The 18,837-nt window shown below is 33.7% G+C and overlaps 1 protein-coding gene across 2 annotated transcripts in view; it reads right to left on the bottom strand.

The window, feature by feature from the left end:
- ERO1B (endoplasmic reticulum oxidoreductase 1 beta) overlaps positions 1-18,837 on the bottom strand; it is a 45,655-nt gene that overhangs the window by 6,378 nt on the left and 20,440 nt on the right. The window contains exons 5-14 of one of the 2 annotated variants that reach the window (XM_081296946.1): positions 17,383-17,465; positions 13,801-13,874; positions 9,468-9,588; positions 9,322-9,368; positions 6,548-6,559; positions 4,213-4,239; positions 1,891-1,983; positions 1,524-1,770; positions 633-702; positions 376-462 (exon numbers count right to left, since the gene is read on the bottom strand). In XM_081296946.1, coding sequence (XP_081153072.1) covers positions 376-462; positions 633-702; positions 1,524-1,770; positions 1,891-1,983; positions 4,213-4,239; positions 6,548-6,559; positions 9,322-9,368; positions 9,468-9,588; positions 13,801-13,874; positions 17,383-17,465 — 861 coding nt within the window. Of the gene's footprint in view, positions 1-375; positions 463-632; positions 703-1,523; positions 1,771-1,890; positions 1,984-4,212; positions 4,240-6,547; positions 6,560-8,917; positions 9,009-9,321; positions 9,369-9,467; positions 9,589-13,800; positions 13,875-17,382; positions 17,466-18,837 lie in introns of those variants that run through there. The other variant, XM_081296945.1, reaches the window with a different exon arrangement.

Below are 18,837 nucleotides of genomic sequence, written 5' to 3'. Positions count from 1 at the left end.
AACCCAACATTGTATCAAAAGATACAGATACAATAAAACTAAAATCATTAACACAGACTACAAAAAACATCTTTATACAAACATATGCATATAACACAGTTTAATGATATTTTTCATAAATAAAACAAAAACTGGGGCTGGGGTTGTGGCTCAGTGGCAGAGTGCTTGCCTAGCATGTGTGAGGCACTGGGTTCAATCCTAACCACTACATTAAAAAATAAATAAAGTTATTTAAAAAATAAAAAAATAAAACAAAACTGCACTTTGGATCTGCCTATTTCTAAACTCTAATGCAATAAACAATGAGGACATTCTAATAAAAATTTTGAACTCAGTGGAAAATTTTAATTTCAAAAGAAAAGACATTACACATACCTGTAATTTTCCCCATAATCTGCATTTGTCACATCCAACACAGTCCATAATACGGGAAATATTCTTGAAATGTAACCGGAATTCTTCCTATCATGCAGAAAATATTTTCAGTCTAACTAAGCTTTTAAAATCAAATTAACTACAAAAAGGCAGAGAACTAGAGAATAAAAAGATCTAGATGAGCAAGATTAAAAGACAACAGCAAACAGCTCCCCACCAGCTCCCCCATTCAATAATATATATATATATTTTTTTACCTTTAATGACTTGGCCCCCTTTTTGTTGCCTGCAAACATGGATTTCTCATCGAAGTGCATGGGAAATGACCTGATGAAACGACAATGTTATAATTAATAAGTTACAGATGAAAAACTCAGGCATCTTATATTAGAGCTTTGGTAGACTTTTCTTCCCTGTATTTAAAATTCATATTTCTTATAACACAGGAAGGTGACAAAGAATTCACATATACATTCTTCAATAAAGACAAAGCTTTAAAATTTTAAGATTAATATTTTAAAGAAATTACATGACAAAATATCTAAAAAATGAAAATCAATCTGTGAAAAATATACAACACTTTCTTAAAAAATGTAATAATTTAAGTACTTCTTGATCTAACTTCTCCATGCTCATATTAACCAGTACACTTAAGTTTGATAGACTAAGCATGATACCATTCAAGTTTAAATATCAGGACAAACATAAAATTGGTAGAAAGAACGTTAAATTCTGGTACTACATAAAATCCTAAGTCATATTTTAAAATATAGCCTTCTCTCGAATTATAATACATTCCGCTCTCGTGTATTTAAAAAAATAAAATTTAAAAATCTTTTATACAAAGATATGAAAAATTGTGCTCTGTATGTGTAATAAGAATTGTAATACATTCTGCTGCCGTGTATTTAAAAAAATAAAATCAATTTTAAAAAAATAAAACATAGCCTGCTCTCAAGTATAGAACTTTCTGCAACAAAGCTTTATAGATGCTTATATTTAGCATTTTTAGAAATAATTTCAAATGCTACCATTCCATTGATCATTTATTTGCCTTCTCAGGTCTGATTTCTTTTCCTGACTTTTAGTAGTCAGTTTTTATTGCCATTCAAGAACCACCTCATCTGAACAGAGTTCAGGATTCTTACTTAGTATCTTGAAATATACTCAGTAGAAGGCTTTTGGTGTCGGCATCATCTTCTACATTTCCAGTGTAAAGATCAACAATTGAACGCTCAAAATAGGGGGCCACCTTTGACAAAGCTCGAAGCTCTATCAAGTATAAAAAGTACAGATTTTTCAGCCTTCTTGGACCTTCTCCCTTTGTTTCCACAGGGTCAAAGCGGCGTTTAAATTCTTTGATATTATGTCCCCAGCTAGGTTTACCCCAGGTTTCTAGAGAGAGAGAAATACATTATGTTCTTTTAGTAAAGAGGATGTTTCATTCTAAAGAATATGTACTTCCCCCAATAACCTTTACACTAATAGAAAATTTCCACTTAAAAATCTAATTACCTTCCAAAAGATAATTCGCACATAGATGTAAATTGATACTGGCATGAAGTCCTGATATAAGTTTATAGAAGACTCTCTTCTCCAGACACAAACCTATTCAGAAAAATATTGAAAAAGAAATCATGCCCATTTAGATAAGAGATTGAATCAATAAGATTCAGTATATGGACTTTAAAATTTTTTAATTGTTTTTTTTTTTTTAGTTACAAATGACAGTAGAATGTATTTTGACATATTATAGATACAGGGAGTATAGCTTCCCATTCTTGTGGTTGTACATGCTGGTCATGTATTCATATATGAACATAGGAAAGTTATGTACGATTCATTCTACTATCTTTCCTATTTCCATCCCCATTTTCTTCCTCTTTGTCTAATGCAATTAACTTCTATTCTCCCCACCCCCTTAGTGTATATCACATATCAGAGAGAACATTTGGCCTTTAGTTGTTTGGGATTGGCTTATTTCACTTAACATGATAGTCTCCAGTTCCAGCCATTTACCAGCAAATGCCATAATTCCATTCTTCTTTATGGCTAATATTCCATTGTGTATATATATTCCCCATTTTCTTTATTGAGGAGTAGCTAGGTTGGTTCCATAGCTTAGCTATTACGAATTGAACTGCTATAAACATTGATGTGGCTACATCACTGTAGTATGCTGATTTAAAGTCCCTTAGATATATGCCAAGGAGTGGGATAACGGTCAAATGGTGGTTCTATTTACATGGACTTATTTTAAAGATTCAAGGACATTAAAAATAGAGAATTAATACATAAACAATTAGATTTAGATTCTCTTACTGGAAGACAACATAGATTCTGGCTTTCGAATAAACTGACTTATGATGAAAACTTAATGCAGAGTAAGATAAAAGGCCCAGGCTCCCGCAGGTGCACATTCTCAGGGTGCGACTTGCAAGCTCCCAGAAGGCAACAGCATTGGCTTTCTATGACTAAGGCTAAGAATTTACTGAGCACACATCATGATGAAGTAATACTCCTTGTAAAAAAAAAATTTAAAAATATATGAAAACAGAGAATAACAAGTTTTAAGAATCCAGTGGATGCAGAGCAACTAGCCTTTTCCCTTTTTCATTACCCAATAGGGTTTGTTGTTTTATTTTGTTTTTAAATACCTTCTCCATGGGGGAAATGAGCTTCAATATTGGAAAGTAAGGTATAGTCTCATTTTATAGACTGGGCAAATTTTCTCAGTGTAAGAATATCTATGTGGGTTACTTTGCATCTTGTCAAGATCTTTCAGATCATTAATTTACTCTTTGTGCCCTACCACAGAGGAAGCAGCCTCAAACAGGAAAAAAATTCTTTTCAGATCTCATTCTCTAATTCAGAATTCTTGCTAGAATACTTAAATTGTCATGGACAGAAACCAAAAAGTACAAACTAAGTTCTACTATATAGCTCTCTCCTAAAAATAAGGACAGTTTTGAATGTTATAATAACAAGGGATACAAACTATGAATAGATTTAATAAAACACACTATGAATAGATTTAACATAACATGAAAATTTTCATCAAATCTGTTATCAAGTAGCAAAATGATCAAAATGTTGGTTCACTTCACACCAACAGGCTGCTTGCTGTCTCTCCCTCTGGAGAGAGCCTGCTTCTCCCTTAAGTGCATATTCCTCATTTCACCCTAAAAGCACCTCTTTTGAGACTGCCACCCCCTTCTCCCTTAAATATGTACCTACTTTCCTAAATAAACCTCTGTCTATACCTTTGGCCAGGGGTGGGCGGGGAGAACATTTAAGTTTTCTATCAGTAACATTTTATATTTCATTATAGAATATAAAGGAATGATAAAACATCTAATACACTGGGATCTATAATGCTTTATCTTAATTTTAATTAGAGAAATCTGGACTATATTAACATGGGCAAACATGTTTAGAACCTTCTGGATTCAATATGTCTCCCCTAATTTTACACATAAAAAGTACTTCCTTCCAAGGTGAATGCCTCTATTTAAAAACAGATTTGCTTACTGGTTACTAGAAAAATAGTTTGGTTGAGCACTACATACAAAATGAATAAGACTAGGGAACAGTTATGGAAGCCTAATGATAGTATCTGGCCTGTGTATTCACACATTGGCTTTTGGCTGACCAATATCCTCAAACTTTTCATATAATTTTATCCCCAAATATACAACCTAAAAATATGTGCTAATTTATTTTAAACACTGTCAAAATTTGTTGTCTAGGTAATAAAATCTTAAAACTTACAAAAACATACTAAATATTTCTTTGTACAAAAAGCCAATAAATTTAAAAAACAGACATTAAGTTTACCTTCTAGCCATGTATAAAATGATTCTCCTAGACAGAGAGAGAGAGAGAGAATCAGGTTAAAATATTTTAAATGTTCATTTATAAATTAGAATGAATTAGGTCTATAAAATACTTATTATGATAAATTAAACAGTTATCTCTAAAAATGTCTGATTTGGGTGAAATGGAAAACAGGCATACAATTCTATAAAATAAAGCCCCCAAATAATTTAAGTAACTCTGGAGAATGTTTTTTAAAAACATATTTTTAGTTGTAAATAGATTCCTTTATTTTGTTTATTTTTATGTGGTGCTGAGAATTGAACCAGGGCCGCATGTGGCATGTGTGCTAGCCAAGCACTCTACCACTGTGCTACCCCAGCCCTTGGAGAATGTTCATATAAATGATATTTTAATAATTAAAAATGTTTTTAAAAAACATTTCAGTCTCAATATTAAGTAAATCTTAATTCTTTGAAGCTTTGAATATCCAAAAGCATGAGGATAAGTTTGCTTTTAATGAAAAAAAAATCACAGTACTTTTTATAAATTCCAGAAAAAAATAGTGAATACAAAAATCAAATTATTATTTACTTCATTTTTCCTTTTGCCAATAAAGCTAGATATATTTCCTCAATAATCTAAGATTAAGTTTCAAAGGATAATTTTTAAAACCTTTAATTTTCAATAAAATTCTTCAGAAAAGCAAATGAACAGACTAGAAAGGAGCTTAACTAATTTGTGTATTAATGTCATAATATCTATTTCTGGGGTTCAGAAGAATAGCAAAGCATACAAAAATTCAGACAGTAGGAGTAAGTTCAAGAGATCTACTATACAACATGATGACTACAGTTAATATCAATGTATTATATTCTTGAAAACTGCTGCAAAAAGATTTTAAGTGTTGCCATTAAAAATAAGTTACGGGCTGGGGATATAGCTCAGCTGGTAGAGTACTTGCCTCTCATGCACAAGGCGCTGGAATCAATTCCCAGAACCCCCGCCACACACACACACACAAAAGGTGAGGAAATACATATAATAATTTGTTTTAGCCATTCTACAATGCATACACTTCAAAACATCATGCTCGACATATAAATATATATAATTTTTGTGAACTAAAAAAGAATTATTCCTGGACCAATATTGTTCTTGGTAGGAAAAAAAAAAAGATGTCAGTCAAGAAGGATAGAATTTTTATTATACCTCCTAAATTCCTATATTTTTAATTGAGAAAAGAGTGACAGAAACCCAATATATAGAGAAGCTGGGTAAAGAGTCTAGGAGATTAATTCCATGATGGGACTTCCTTTGTCTCCTAAGTTTTAATACTTTACAAACTACACAAACATCTCTCTAGAAAGTCATTCATTCAACTTAACTTACCAAGGATCATTATTATCTCAACTGTTTATTCAAAAAAATCTCAACTCTACCTGATAAATCTCAGTCTTCTAGTTTGGCCTCTATCCAGCACTTCAAAGGACCAATAACATAGTCTTTCCCACTGCTAACAGGGTGGTCTTATTGTCTCCCAACAGGCTTTTTGACTTTTCCTTGCTCATCTTGTAGGCTCATGCTATTTCCTCCAAGTTTGTGTTGTCCAAATCTGGCCCAAATCTGTTCCTTTACTTAAAATTCATCTCAAAAGCCACTACCTCCAGTTAGCTTTCCCGTATCACTCCAGCAGTATATGACTTGCTTTACCTGAGGAGCTGCATCACCTCCAGTTTATAGCGGTAACCACACACTTCTCCTCTTAGCTTCATTATAAAGCAGAGTGCTTATCATTCTTCCTATGCATGTCAGCTCCTGAGGGAAGGCCCAGTGTTCTTCCCATCTCCTACCCAGTGCACTGACTTTGATCACAGATAAGGAAACCTTCAACTGAAGTCACTACCTCAGCTGTTTGAGGTATCTTATGATGGATATTCATTCAGTCACCTGAAGTAAGCAACTGTTCATTAAGTATTACACTGAGAACTGATGTTATAAAGTTTGAAGTCAGGAAGAAAATAAAGAAGTAACATTATAGGTAAAACTATGTTAACTGTACTACATTTCCTCAGAATATATTCAAATAGATTTTAATAACCAGAAAATAGGAAACTTAGAATGTGAAGCCGATTTCTATATTACACACTTAGATAAAGGGTCTTTATATATATATTTTTAACACAGAATAACTTTATTTTTAAAAATCTTGTTTTCTGTCAGTCACTGATAGCTATTTTCTGAAGAAAAAAAAGAAGGATCAACATTTTCTCTTGAATCAAAAGAGGAAAAAATCCAATTTTGATAATTTCTTCTATACTTGGAGTCAACATAAAACACAAGAGTTTCAACTCACCATCATCTTCACCTAAAAGAGAAAATTAAAAAATTTAGAAAATGCCTTTATTTTCAAGTTCAATTTAGTTCAGGTTCCAAAATAAATCCTTTTTAATATAGGATTAAAACTTATTGTTAAAGTATTCCTTATATCATGAACCTTGGTCAGTGTTTAGTCATCCTGAAACATGGCATAATAAGAATATATAGGCTAAAGATTTCCATGTTTTATGCAAAAAATAAGACATCAGAAAGTGACTAAAACAACCATAAAGAACCCTAATTTCAGTAATTAGCAAGGGTATACAGTAGCTTCTCTCCCATTACTGCTCTCTAACACAGCCCTGCACAGGGAGGGCCTGCCCCTGGGCCACAAGAGGTGGGAAAAGGCCAGGAGGCTGGGCTCTCGGCTCCACAAATCACTTCTGCCAGCTTCATTTGAGGATCTCTGATGGACCACTGTGTGTTTTGGAGGGAAATAAATGTTCTGGTGCTCAAAAACTTTTAGAAAAATAGCTATAGAGGCCTAGCTATTACAACTCAGGAGTTATGCAGAGAAATAGAGCTGAGAAGGCTGAAGAGCTCTCTACTAGCATTTCAGTGATGACGGCTTGCAAGCAGATCAGCAAGAGCTGTGGAACTACTTCAGGAAAGCTGTGACAGCTGGAGCCCAGCCTCTCCTCTGGCCTAGCTTTCTTCTTCTTCTTTCATACTTTTTTCCTTCCTTTCTCCTCTTCTTTCATTATCTTTTCTACATAACGATTTCGTTCCTCTCTTCTTTTCTAGCAGTTTCATGTCTGATTTATCATAACATGGAAATGAGTTTCTTAGTACTTGATGTTTTTTTTTTTAATATTTATTTTTTAGGTGTAGATGGATACAACACAATGTCTTTATTTTTATGTGGTGCTGAGGATCGAACCCGGGTCCCACCTGTGCTAGGGGAATGCTCTACCGCTGAGCCACAATCCTAGCCCCAGTACTCAGTGGTTTTAAGTCAATGATTGTATTTTCTGCTTTAAATTTAGAAAAGGTAACAATGGAAAAGGTTGGAAGAATTCCTTCCAAACTCTACTGTGAATCAGAAAGCAAGGGAGGAGGCTTTCTATTTCACTTTATATAACTTCTGTTGCTTCAATTTTTATAAAATTTTGTATAATTAATGAGGCTGGGGCTGGGGCTCAGTGGTAGATCGCTCGCCTAGCACATGTGAGGCCCTGGGTTCGATCCTCAGCATCACATAAAAATAAATAAGTGAAATAAAGATGATATTGTGTACAACTAAAAAATAAATATAAAAAAACTTGGGGGGCTGGGGATGTGGCTCAAGCGGTAGCGCTCCTGCCTGGCATGCGTGCGGCCCGGGTTCAATCCTCAGCACCACATACAAAAACAAAGATGTTGTGTCTGCTGAAAACTAAAAAATAAATATTAAAATTCTCTCTCTCTTTCTCTTTAAAAAAAAAAATTGGGGGATGGGGATGTGGCTCAAGCAGTAGCGCGCTCACCTGGCACGCGCGGGGCGCTAGGTTCAATTCTCAACACCACATAAAAATAAAAATATAAAGATATTGTGTCCACCTAAAACTAAAAAAAAATAAATATTAAAAAAAATTGTATAATTAAAACATTTAGGTTTGAAGAGAAAAGTTCTAAGGTGAAAGCAGTAAAAGGGTAAGAAGCCATGGCAGCCTTTTTAAAGGTCCAATTCCCTTCTCCAGGCAGTTCAGAATGAATTTGGAGAACATTTCCCACATTTTGACAGTGAGCATCTATAAGCAGCCTATGCATTCAATTCTTCCAAGTCTATCTGGCCCTGAGAAAGGCCAAAGATACAAATCTAGCCCAGGAAATTCAATTTCTTAATCCTGGTCTAAAGAAAACATTGAACTGGCAGGTCAATAAGAGGGTTGTTCCCAGGGTTTGGTTTTTCAGTGAGGACAAAATGAGCACATCCCAGCTGACTTCAGCAATGCTGTAGGTCCAAGTATCACTCCAGCCATACATCACCTAAAGCTTTTCTAACAGTCACATTTTTCAAAGTAAAAAGTGCACATGGCATTGCACTGATGTTACCTACTAAAACAAACTACCAAGACAACTCTGTTTAGTGGTAACAGTATCTTACACTCTTACATTTGAATGAATTAAAAGTAAATAAAATTTACAACTTAGTTTCATACTGGCCACATTTTAAGTGGTCCATGTAGCAAAAGGCCCCTACAGGACAATGAGGTATAGAGCTCTGCTGAGTGCAGTCTGAGTGCCTCAACTCCTTCTCTTCCTGTTCAAAATGTGCTGGGGGGTGAGCACTCCAGGCAGTGCATGGGAGCTTATCCAGACTTTGTGCCCCACTGATGCCTACAGCAGCAGAGCCTATTGTTCACTAACCAGGCTGTGAGGGAATCTGCACACACACAGGTTTCAGAAGCACTGTGATGAGCCACTGGTTTTGAAACTGAGCTGCACACTGGAACCATCTGCAGAATTTAAAAAACATGGATGCCTAGGTCCTTCACTGCTACAGGGCATTCAGATTTTTTAAAGTTTCCCAGGAAAGCTCTGGTGAATGTGGATTATTCACATATTCTAATTTATTCTATGTAAAGTTCCTATTTTAGGGCTGGCACATAGCAGGCACTCAAAAAACGATGATAACTATAGAAGATGTATAGGAATCTTAAGACTTACCTACAAAATAATCTCATATTTTGTTAATCATTCAAATTAAAAAAATATAAAATATAAAAATATAAACAATTTTCAAAAGCATGAAAATGTATAAAAACCCACCTCGACTTGGGGCCAGAGGATTTAAAGGACGATAAACAGATCTAGGCCTAAAAAAAGAACACAAAACCCAAAACATAAAATGGTTTGACTTTTATACATAATCTTTTCAGAACAGAAATAAATATCTCCTCCCCCCCCCCCATTACTTGAAACAGTTCTCTTCATAGATGCTGTTCCACACTCTCCACGCCGAGGACCCCTTATAGCCGGTGTAACGCTCTGGGTTCAGCAACAGATCTACATACTGAGCAGCAGGAGATCTCTCATCTGAACAAGAGATGATTCATAAAGTCATCCATGTCTCACCATTTGCCTAGAATTTGGCATTATAATGCAAACAGAGCTACCCAAAAGCTGGGAAAATGCTGTTTTTCAAGTCACTGCCAACTTACATGGTAGAGTGGTTCACACACTTGTGACTGTACTTGACTCAGCATTTGTAAAACTTGGACAAACTATCTGAAACAAAAAAGCAACTTTTCCCTTTCCTTTGGATACTCAGTGCTCTTAAGAAAATGAACATCCCTCACCTTATTAGTTTTAGCCACCTAGGAATGAACAGATCTAACAGAACCATAACTAGTTCTATTGTCTTATATGATTTCTTCTCTAAATATATACCCAACTACCATGGGCTTGGAAACTGATTTTTTAAGACATTTTATATTTAAAATACAGATTTCCTTGAGTGCAATGGCACATGCCTATAATCCTGGCTATTTGGGAGGCTGAGGCAGAAGGACCACAAATTCAAGGCCAACCTAGGCAACTTAGTGAAACCCTGTCTCAAAAACAGAAAATTAATAAAGGCTGGGGATTGAACTCAATGGCAGAGCATTCCTGGTTTCAACTCTTAATGCCATTTAAAAAAAAAAAAAAAAGTCGCTGCTACTCTCTCTCTCTTCATGGGTCTTAAAAAGCACCTGGCTCAATACTTTGTGATTCAAATCTGATTATTCATAGAGCAATGCTCTAGTTTTTAAAAATCTTCATTTTACTAGTGTTAATATATTGTGGTTTTTCACTCTCAAAATAGTACATGTAGGAGCAATTTTCAAAAATTTGTCGAACACATAAAATTGACTATTTTCCACAATGAAACCCAAATAAGGATTTCCTAAATCTCTACTATTTGGACATTTTAACAGAGATAAAAAGAAAAACATTCTAATTACTAAGGCTCACATTCCCAGTCAAAAAAGGAAACATATAAATTCATACCTAAAAAAAACTTCTGACCATAAAATTATTGTAACTATGCTCCACAAGTCTCACCTACATTGGCATAAATGTATTTCTCACCTTTTGGTGGCATGAGATTAAATAAACAGTACACAGACTTATGGCTTATAATGGGGCCAAATGTGATCACTAATGTCCCTCTTCCTTTCCTTATCTAACAGTACACTTTCCTATCAATAAACAAAACTCATTGGATATTTGATGACCACGGTTGGGAATAAAGAGAAACTGGTACCTTGATCCATGTCTTCCAAGAATTATCAGCTATTTTTATGATACAGAAAAAATACAAAAGTAACTGCAAATTGCCATTATTAGATGGTATATGTCTAACACAGAAAATGGAAACAAACTTTACAAAATATAAGATATTGGCTCTATTTCTAGCTCTAGAATTATAGATATTCCACTATATAAATAAAAGTACACAAAACAGTTAACTTACATTGGGTCAAAAAGTGGCCTACAGAGGACCTCTGCCCCCAGTACTATGTCCTCCCTCAAGAAAATTTTCTCTTCTTCCTCCCTCTACAAAGCTGTTCATTGTATATGTCAACTATTACCTAGGGATTCAATGACTTTCACTGACTCAAGATTTCTAATTATGGGAATTCATCAAATTGAACTATTGTCTTATTCTTCCTCCTTAAGAATACCATTTTTCTCAAATGAATTTGCCTTTCACTGCCCTAATTTAATAGTAATGCTTTTAAGGTCATGCCACATTTTCTAGTGTGTCAGATATTCAGCCCTGTCCTGTCACCCACCAATCTCTTAAAACATTATATTAACAAAGAATAATCAATTTAGGATTCAGGTTTTTTGCTTATCACATATTTAAAATATTATGTTATGAACTCATAATTAAGCCTACAGCCCTCAATCATCAACCCTATCCCAGACTGCTACTAACTATTAAAACAAGGTCTACACAGTAGAGGAGAATCTAAGTTTATAAAGCTGTCAAGTCATTTATCTTCATATTTTAAAACTACTATTCTAAACAGTACTTTAAATGTATTAATAAACGGGGGAAAATGAAAATAAAAACCTATCATGCCATTTAGGTGATTTATGAACCAATTACTTCATTCAACAAATATTTATTAAGCACCTACCAGTCAGGGCACTATTCTAGGCACTAATACAGTAGAGAGCCAGCAAGAGAAAGCCCTTTGCCCTTGAGCAGCTTGCAATCTAACTGAAGAGGACCATGAACTCACAGCCTAAATAAAAGGCCACATATCATCAGGTGGTTGTCAGTGCGGGGGATGGGTGGATGGAAACCAGAAGTGCAGAGAGTCTGAGAATGACCCTGGTTACTATTCTGTATAGACATGAGAGAAGCCTTCTTTGACATTTGAGCAGAAACATGAACCAGAGAGGAGTCAAGCCATGAATAAAGACAATAGCAAAAAATAAGAGTAGGATAGGAAGGGCAGCTTACCTTAGTGACTATTAAACTGCCAAATTATTAAAAACTATTTGATCTTTAGAGATCATCTTCCATTCAAACAGAGACAACACCAACAACAAAACAGCAAGAAATAGAAACATGGATATTTTCCCTAATAAACTGGAGTTAATTTTCTTCAAGTTTAATTTTAATCTACTGAATTTTGATAACAGGAATAACTAAACAATGATTCTAAAAGCTTCACTGACTATAATAAAAAAATTATCTATAAATCACTAGGAAACAGATGAACATTACTATGCAAAAGAGTAGCAGCAACCCAATTAGTAAGTAGCATGGTTTTATTTGCATAAGAATTACATAAAATATAAAATTCCTATTTAAAATATGTAATTCTAAAAATCTTAAAGAGTGATTTTATTTTATTTAAATTCTTATAGGATATCTCTTTCATTTCAGCAATTTAAGAAAGTAATATTTTAAAAAATAGTTAACATGTATTTAATAATGGGAAATGTAGCACATCAACTTATTTATACAAATAATGCTTGCAACTAAGTAGTATTTTATGAAATACCCAATTTACTATAAAATGTATATATTCACAGAAATGACTAATCAGAAAACCTATTAAATAACCACGACTGAATTATTTTATTTTAATCAAACAGGTAAATGATAAATTGGAAAGAAGTGACCACAGTGTTAAACACCAAACTCAAATAGAACAAAAGACTAAATAAGCGTAAGCAGTGATAAGAGTTCTTAATATAGATACAATGTCTTGCTAACAAAACCTGCCAATTCTAAATATCATAATGGAGACTATTTCCTTAATTGCATATATGTATATACATACAAATTAGCAAAGAAATCTTGCAAATATTTTTAATTTCTTTGCTGAAATTTATAAGCAATGATAACATTCCATCTTCCATTATTCTTCTCAATTCACCATCCTATAGTAGAAGCCCACTATAATATACTTCACAGATTAATAGCACAATTAATAGAATAGCACAATTCTACCTGTGAACCCTTTTTAAACATTTATAAATTGGTATGATTACTTTAGATCCTTGAAGAATTCAGAAAACTTCTATCCATTTCCAACTGTGCATGCTTGAACCCAATTCTTCCCTGCCACCAAAAATTTAACAATATGAAAATAAAAGGTTGAAGAGAGGCCAAATCAATGGTTTCAGACTACACAGCAGCTCTATGGAAATATCCTATAGATCAAAAGTTTTGAGTCACAGCAATTACCTTCTATTAAGGAAGTGGTAGTTGCCCTGCCGAATAGTATTCTGTGTATTTTTTCTTGGAAAGAGACACTGCTGTGGAGAAGTCCAATTATCATCCTCCCAATATTGGAGGACATCTTTATATGAGTTTGTTGAAACTTCCAGCAAATTCCAGTGTAAACATTTTATAATATGTTCACATATTATAACCAAGTGTCCTCAAATGAAGATGCATAAGACATGGTATGTTGTAGTGGAGAGAACACAGGTTTTGAATTCAGGACTAAATTCTGCCTCAGCCTCTTGCTAGTGTGATTTGGAGCAAGTTGTTTAGTCTTTCTGACACTCAGTTTTCTCAGACATAAAATTATATATACCCATTAAGCTAGCTGTAAAGACAAAAGTATTTAATGTGCTTAACACCAGGAACACAGGTTCTCCATATATGTTATTATAAATAAGACCTACATAGCAAAATCCAGTGTTAAGCTGTAATTCAAATTATATTTTTATTTAAATGTCTTACTAAAAAGGATAAAGTTAAGATAATCTAATTACAACAATTTTTTTTATTACCATCAAGTTCACAAAAGTGATCCTGTGAATCATCATATCTTGCCCAGTCAATGAAAGCTTCTTTGCTTTGATTACTACAGGAAAGAGGAATAAAAAGAAAAATCTTTCACCTTGGAATTAAAAATTCTAACAATGTATTCAAGTGTAATTAAAACAATAATCTAAGGTCATTTTTTATTAGATGAATCACAAATTTCATTATTAGTGGATACATGAATAATAAAAACAAGTCATATGAAAAACACAGATATAGTAATTTCCACAAGTAATTTATATTTCTTAACTATATTAAAATGATTATTATCCCTAGCTCCAAAACAATTTTGAGGCAGTCACTGTACTGCATGTCCGTAATCACAGCCACTCAGGAAGCAAAGGCAGGAAGATCCAGGTTCAAGGCCATCCTGGACAACTTAGTAAGAATCTGTCTTAAAATTTAAAAAAGGGCTGGGGATGTAGCTCAGTGGTAGAGTATCCCTGGGTTCAATCCCCAGTACCATTAAAATATTAATAATTTTGACAAAAAATTAATTTATAAATACATAAAACTTATAAACATAAAATCAAATTGGCTTTTTCAAATGACTTAGAAATTATAGTAATGTTTGTTTTTCCTTAAGTAGGAACTACATTAACTTTCAAAATTTTAAAAATTGAAATTGCTTTCTATATTGATAGAATCCAAAATACTAAGAACAGCATTTCTACAATCTCTCAATCTAATGTACTATCATTAGTTACACCAAAGTCACTTTCATCATGGAGTTATCATTCATCTTACATTCTATCTCATCATTTAGCAAAATCTATGGCAAATATTTCTAACTTGAAAAGGAACAACTGTATTAATTCAAACTCTGACCCACATCCATTTTTATCTATTTGCAGGCCTTCTGTCTTGAACACATGATGGCAAACATCTATCAGAGAAGCATCATGTTGCTTCCCTTCCTTATTCACTACACAAAGGAAAAAACAAGGTAAAAAATATGTATAAAGTATTAAATCAGATAATCCCTAAATGTAGTACTATCACAGCCAAGAATTTATTTAGATAAACTGCTACATAACCATGAACAATGAAGTGTGTAAGGCTGGCTGCACTACATAGTTTTTCAATCAATTTAATGTAGGATATTTTTTCAATGGGAATAATTAATAAGTTAATGAAAACTTTTGTATCATAGTTGATTCAGGTGAAATATGACACCACAACAAGAATGCCTAAGATCTAAAAATGACATAACTATTGTTGTTTAATAAGATAAATCTTATGTTGAAAATAATAAGTCAATTTCTTTTTTCTGGTTAACAATATGACTGACTTGCAAAAACATTTTTCTTTGAGCACTATTATTTGATAAGGCTTTGCTAAGTACTTCAATCTAATACTTACCTAAAGACATTTTAGTGGAAAAGAACTGAATATTTACCTAAAGCTAACAGAGCTCACCCAGTGTGATTTATACATGGGCTAGAAGGAACCAGAGGTCACCTATTTAAACTTTTCAAAAAGACAGTTTGGGGATGGATGCAAAGCTATTTACATAAGACTTTCTTGGATTTAACCCAATGTTTCCATAAAGATGCTGCTGTGAATTACAGTCTTCAATTGGGAAATGAGTAGTCAGAAAAGGCTCAGCAGTAGAGCTCTTGCCTAGCATGTGCACTGCACTGGGTTTGATCCTCAGCACCATAAAAAAAAATTAATTAAATAAAGGTATTGTGTCCAACTGCGCACACACGCGCGCACGTGCACACACACGTATTTTTTTTTTTAAAAGCAGCATGAGAAACCAGGAGATAAGAAGGGAAGGGAACAGATATGATAAACTGTCTTGTGATGATATTTTATGTGTATATATGCATTTCAAATATGTGCACTGCATTGTATGCCAATAATACCTCAAAATGAAGCCATTTAAGAATTATAGTACCAATTGTTAGAGAAGATGTGGAACTAAGAACTTTTAGGCACTGTTAGCGCAGTAATGTAACTTGATACAGCAATTTTGGAAAACCATTTGGCAGTACTTAATTTCATTCCTAGTAATATTCTCCCTAGAAATGCACACGTGCACTAAAATGTTTGTGAAATGTTCTCCTAGTGGAAAACATCCAGATAACAACAGTAGGGTGGAAATACTATAGAATACTACATGTAGACAAAAAAAAAAAAAAAAAAAAAAAACTTCCTATGCTCAAGAACATGAATCTCACAGTCATCCATAAAGCTCCTTTTTCATACTCCATACCCAATCCTTCAGCAAATATTGTCAGCCCTATCTTCAAATATGTCCAGAATCTGACCTTCCCATTGTTTCCACTGCTGTCAACTGTCTAACCACCATAGGTCTTAACTGGATTACTACAATATCTCATAATCAGGCTTCTAAAGCATGGCACAGGGCTCCCTAAACACACTCTCATTCCTGTGCTCAAGATCCTTTTGCATTCCACTCCCATGAAAGCAATATTCATTACAAGTACCTTCCAGGCTCTACAAGATCTCCATCCACCCCACCCACTCCACCTCCACCCTTTACATTTTTTGACCTTGTCTTGTACTACTTTGCCCTTGATCCCTGTAGGCCAGCCACACCAGTATTCTTGTGTTTCCTCAAAGTCTAGGCATGCCCTGCCACGGGTCTCCTAAGGAACACTTCAGGTACTACCTGGGATGCACACTCCCAGGCAGCCATATGGTAACTTCAGCCTTCACCTTCTTCAATACTATACTCAAATGTCCTGTTATCACTCAGGTCTTCCCCTGACCACCCAATTTCAAACAGTGCCACCCCCTTCACTCTGAACCTTCTATATTCTTCTTCCCTGTTTTACTTTTTTCCATAGCATTCAGTAATTTCTGTAGCCATTTCAGTAATCAAACATTACCAACTGTTTGCAAAAATGTGAAGGACAAGAACAATCTCTCTGCTCTGGAGGTTTGTTTATTTGAAATGAGTTATAAAGGCATTTATTATATTACCCCTTTTACTTTTCTATATTAATATTTTTAATTTAAATAAGATTACTAAATTTATTATGAGTCTTATCAATTATGTGCACAAATACAAACAATTGAAAGTTAAAAAGAATGTCTGTAATAATCTATTCCTAACAGATTACATTCAGTTATTTTATACTGCATAAGCTGGAACTATTTATAAATGATTTATATTGGCCTTCAAAAACAAATGTCTGCTTAGAGTAAATAATGAAGTCAGTAGAAAAAAAAATCTATGAAACTTATGGTAATAAATTATCATTCAAAATATAACATTCAAATTAAATATGTAGACTGAACTACTATTTATAAAAAAGTTTCAAAACCCATAAGCCCTGAGTAATCTAAATTTCTACTTTTTAATATATTTGCTATTTATGATACATCACAGAAATTTAAAAACAAAAAGGCCAAGAAAGAGGCAAAATTATTATGGAATTTAAGTTTATTATTATCAAATATTAGCTGAAAATTTAATGTTTAGCAAAAATGATTTTCCACAATCTCAAGAAAAAAGATTATTGATATTAAACTAAACAAGAGAATATCTTTTAATACTAATAATTTAAACTTGCCTTAATGTGTTGTTAATTGCTCCCAGTTTATTAGCTTGCTCACAATCTTGTAATTCTTTGGTATTGTTTGCCACTTTCAAGTACTGCAAGGAAGTTAACCATAAGTTTAAGAACAACTTTCTCTTGCTCAGCTTCCACTAGCAGAACAATCTGTCAATACAGATATACATTAAATAGATACATCCTATTATCAAAATGCCTAACATATATAATAAATAGTAATAAAAACGAGGCACAAATTTCTACCTATAAAACAAGCAAGGATGAACATTTTAACAACTGGCATCAGTGCATTGGTGATGACAAATTGGAAAACTCATTTGGGATAGAAATTTAATACAATCTAGAGTTATAAAAATGTATAAACTCTTAAAACTTTAGCAGTGTTATTAATGAGACCATATTTAAGGCAACTATTTAAAAACAAAAGGCAGGATCACCTTCCAGAGTTATTTGTTACCGTCTTGTAATGTAGAGACAGGCATGGCCTATGGTCCAGCAATCCTACTTCTAAACCCATACCTAGAGGAACATTACCTATGTGCACAATGAAACAAAATACTAGTGCATCATTTTTTGCAATAGCAAAAACTGGAAACAAGTGAAATGTTGATGTATAGAGGACTTTTACTCCGTATAAGGTCATATAACTGACTACTATATAGTTATCAGAATGAATGAACAAGATCCACAGACATCAAAAGAGAAAAAAATTCAAAACCTAAGAATAAGTAAAGGCTGGGTACTGTGGCACATGTCTATAATCCCAGCTACTTTGGAGGCTGAGGCAGCCTGGGCAACTTAGTGAGACACTTTCTAAAAAGAGCTGGGGAACACACAGTATAGAGATGAAGAGGCCCAAATTTGCTACCAAAAAAGGAGGAAAAAGAGAGAGAGAGAGAGAGAGAGAGAGAGAGAGAGAGAAGGAAAACACTGTTAACAGTATAAACTAATAAAATGTTTTCAACCTGAAGAAATAAAGAAATAAATATCTAAATTTAAAAAAAAAATTACACAAAATAATCTACATAATACTTGTGGATAAGAGCGTAACAAGAATATAAAACCACAGAAAAATGGTTTCTGAGGGGGGAGAAAACATATGGAATTGAGGAGGTGTTGTGGGCTTTAACTGCCTTTATATGGTTTTATTATAGATTTGAAACAAAGATATAAGAAAGTGAGCACATACAATACATGGGCAAGAGTGCAAGAAGAAAATGGAGAGGATGCACAAGAGGAAGGCAGAAAGAGGGTATGATGATCTTCATTACACATGTCCAACAGTGAAAAACCAAAAGTAAACTGGTACCCAAAAATATAAATGGAAAAATTAATTATGGCATGCTCCTAAGAATAAAAAGGTAATCTTTAATAAGGGGCAGTTTAACAACATCTAAAAATGCACTCTGCTCAAAAGAGCCTAATTATTTTCTTCATCCAATAGAATCCTGA

Source organism: Spermophilus citellus (assembly GCF_964194105.1).
Source record: "Spermophilus citellus genome assembly, chromosome: 6".
Taxonomy (NCBI): Eukaryota; Metazoa; Chordata; class Mammalia; order Rodentia; family Sciuridae; genus Spermophilus; species Spermophilus citellus.
Note: the sequence above shows the minus strand (reverse complement) of the source record. Positions and strands in the feature narration are given on the sequence as shown.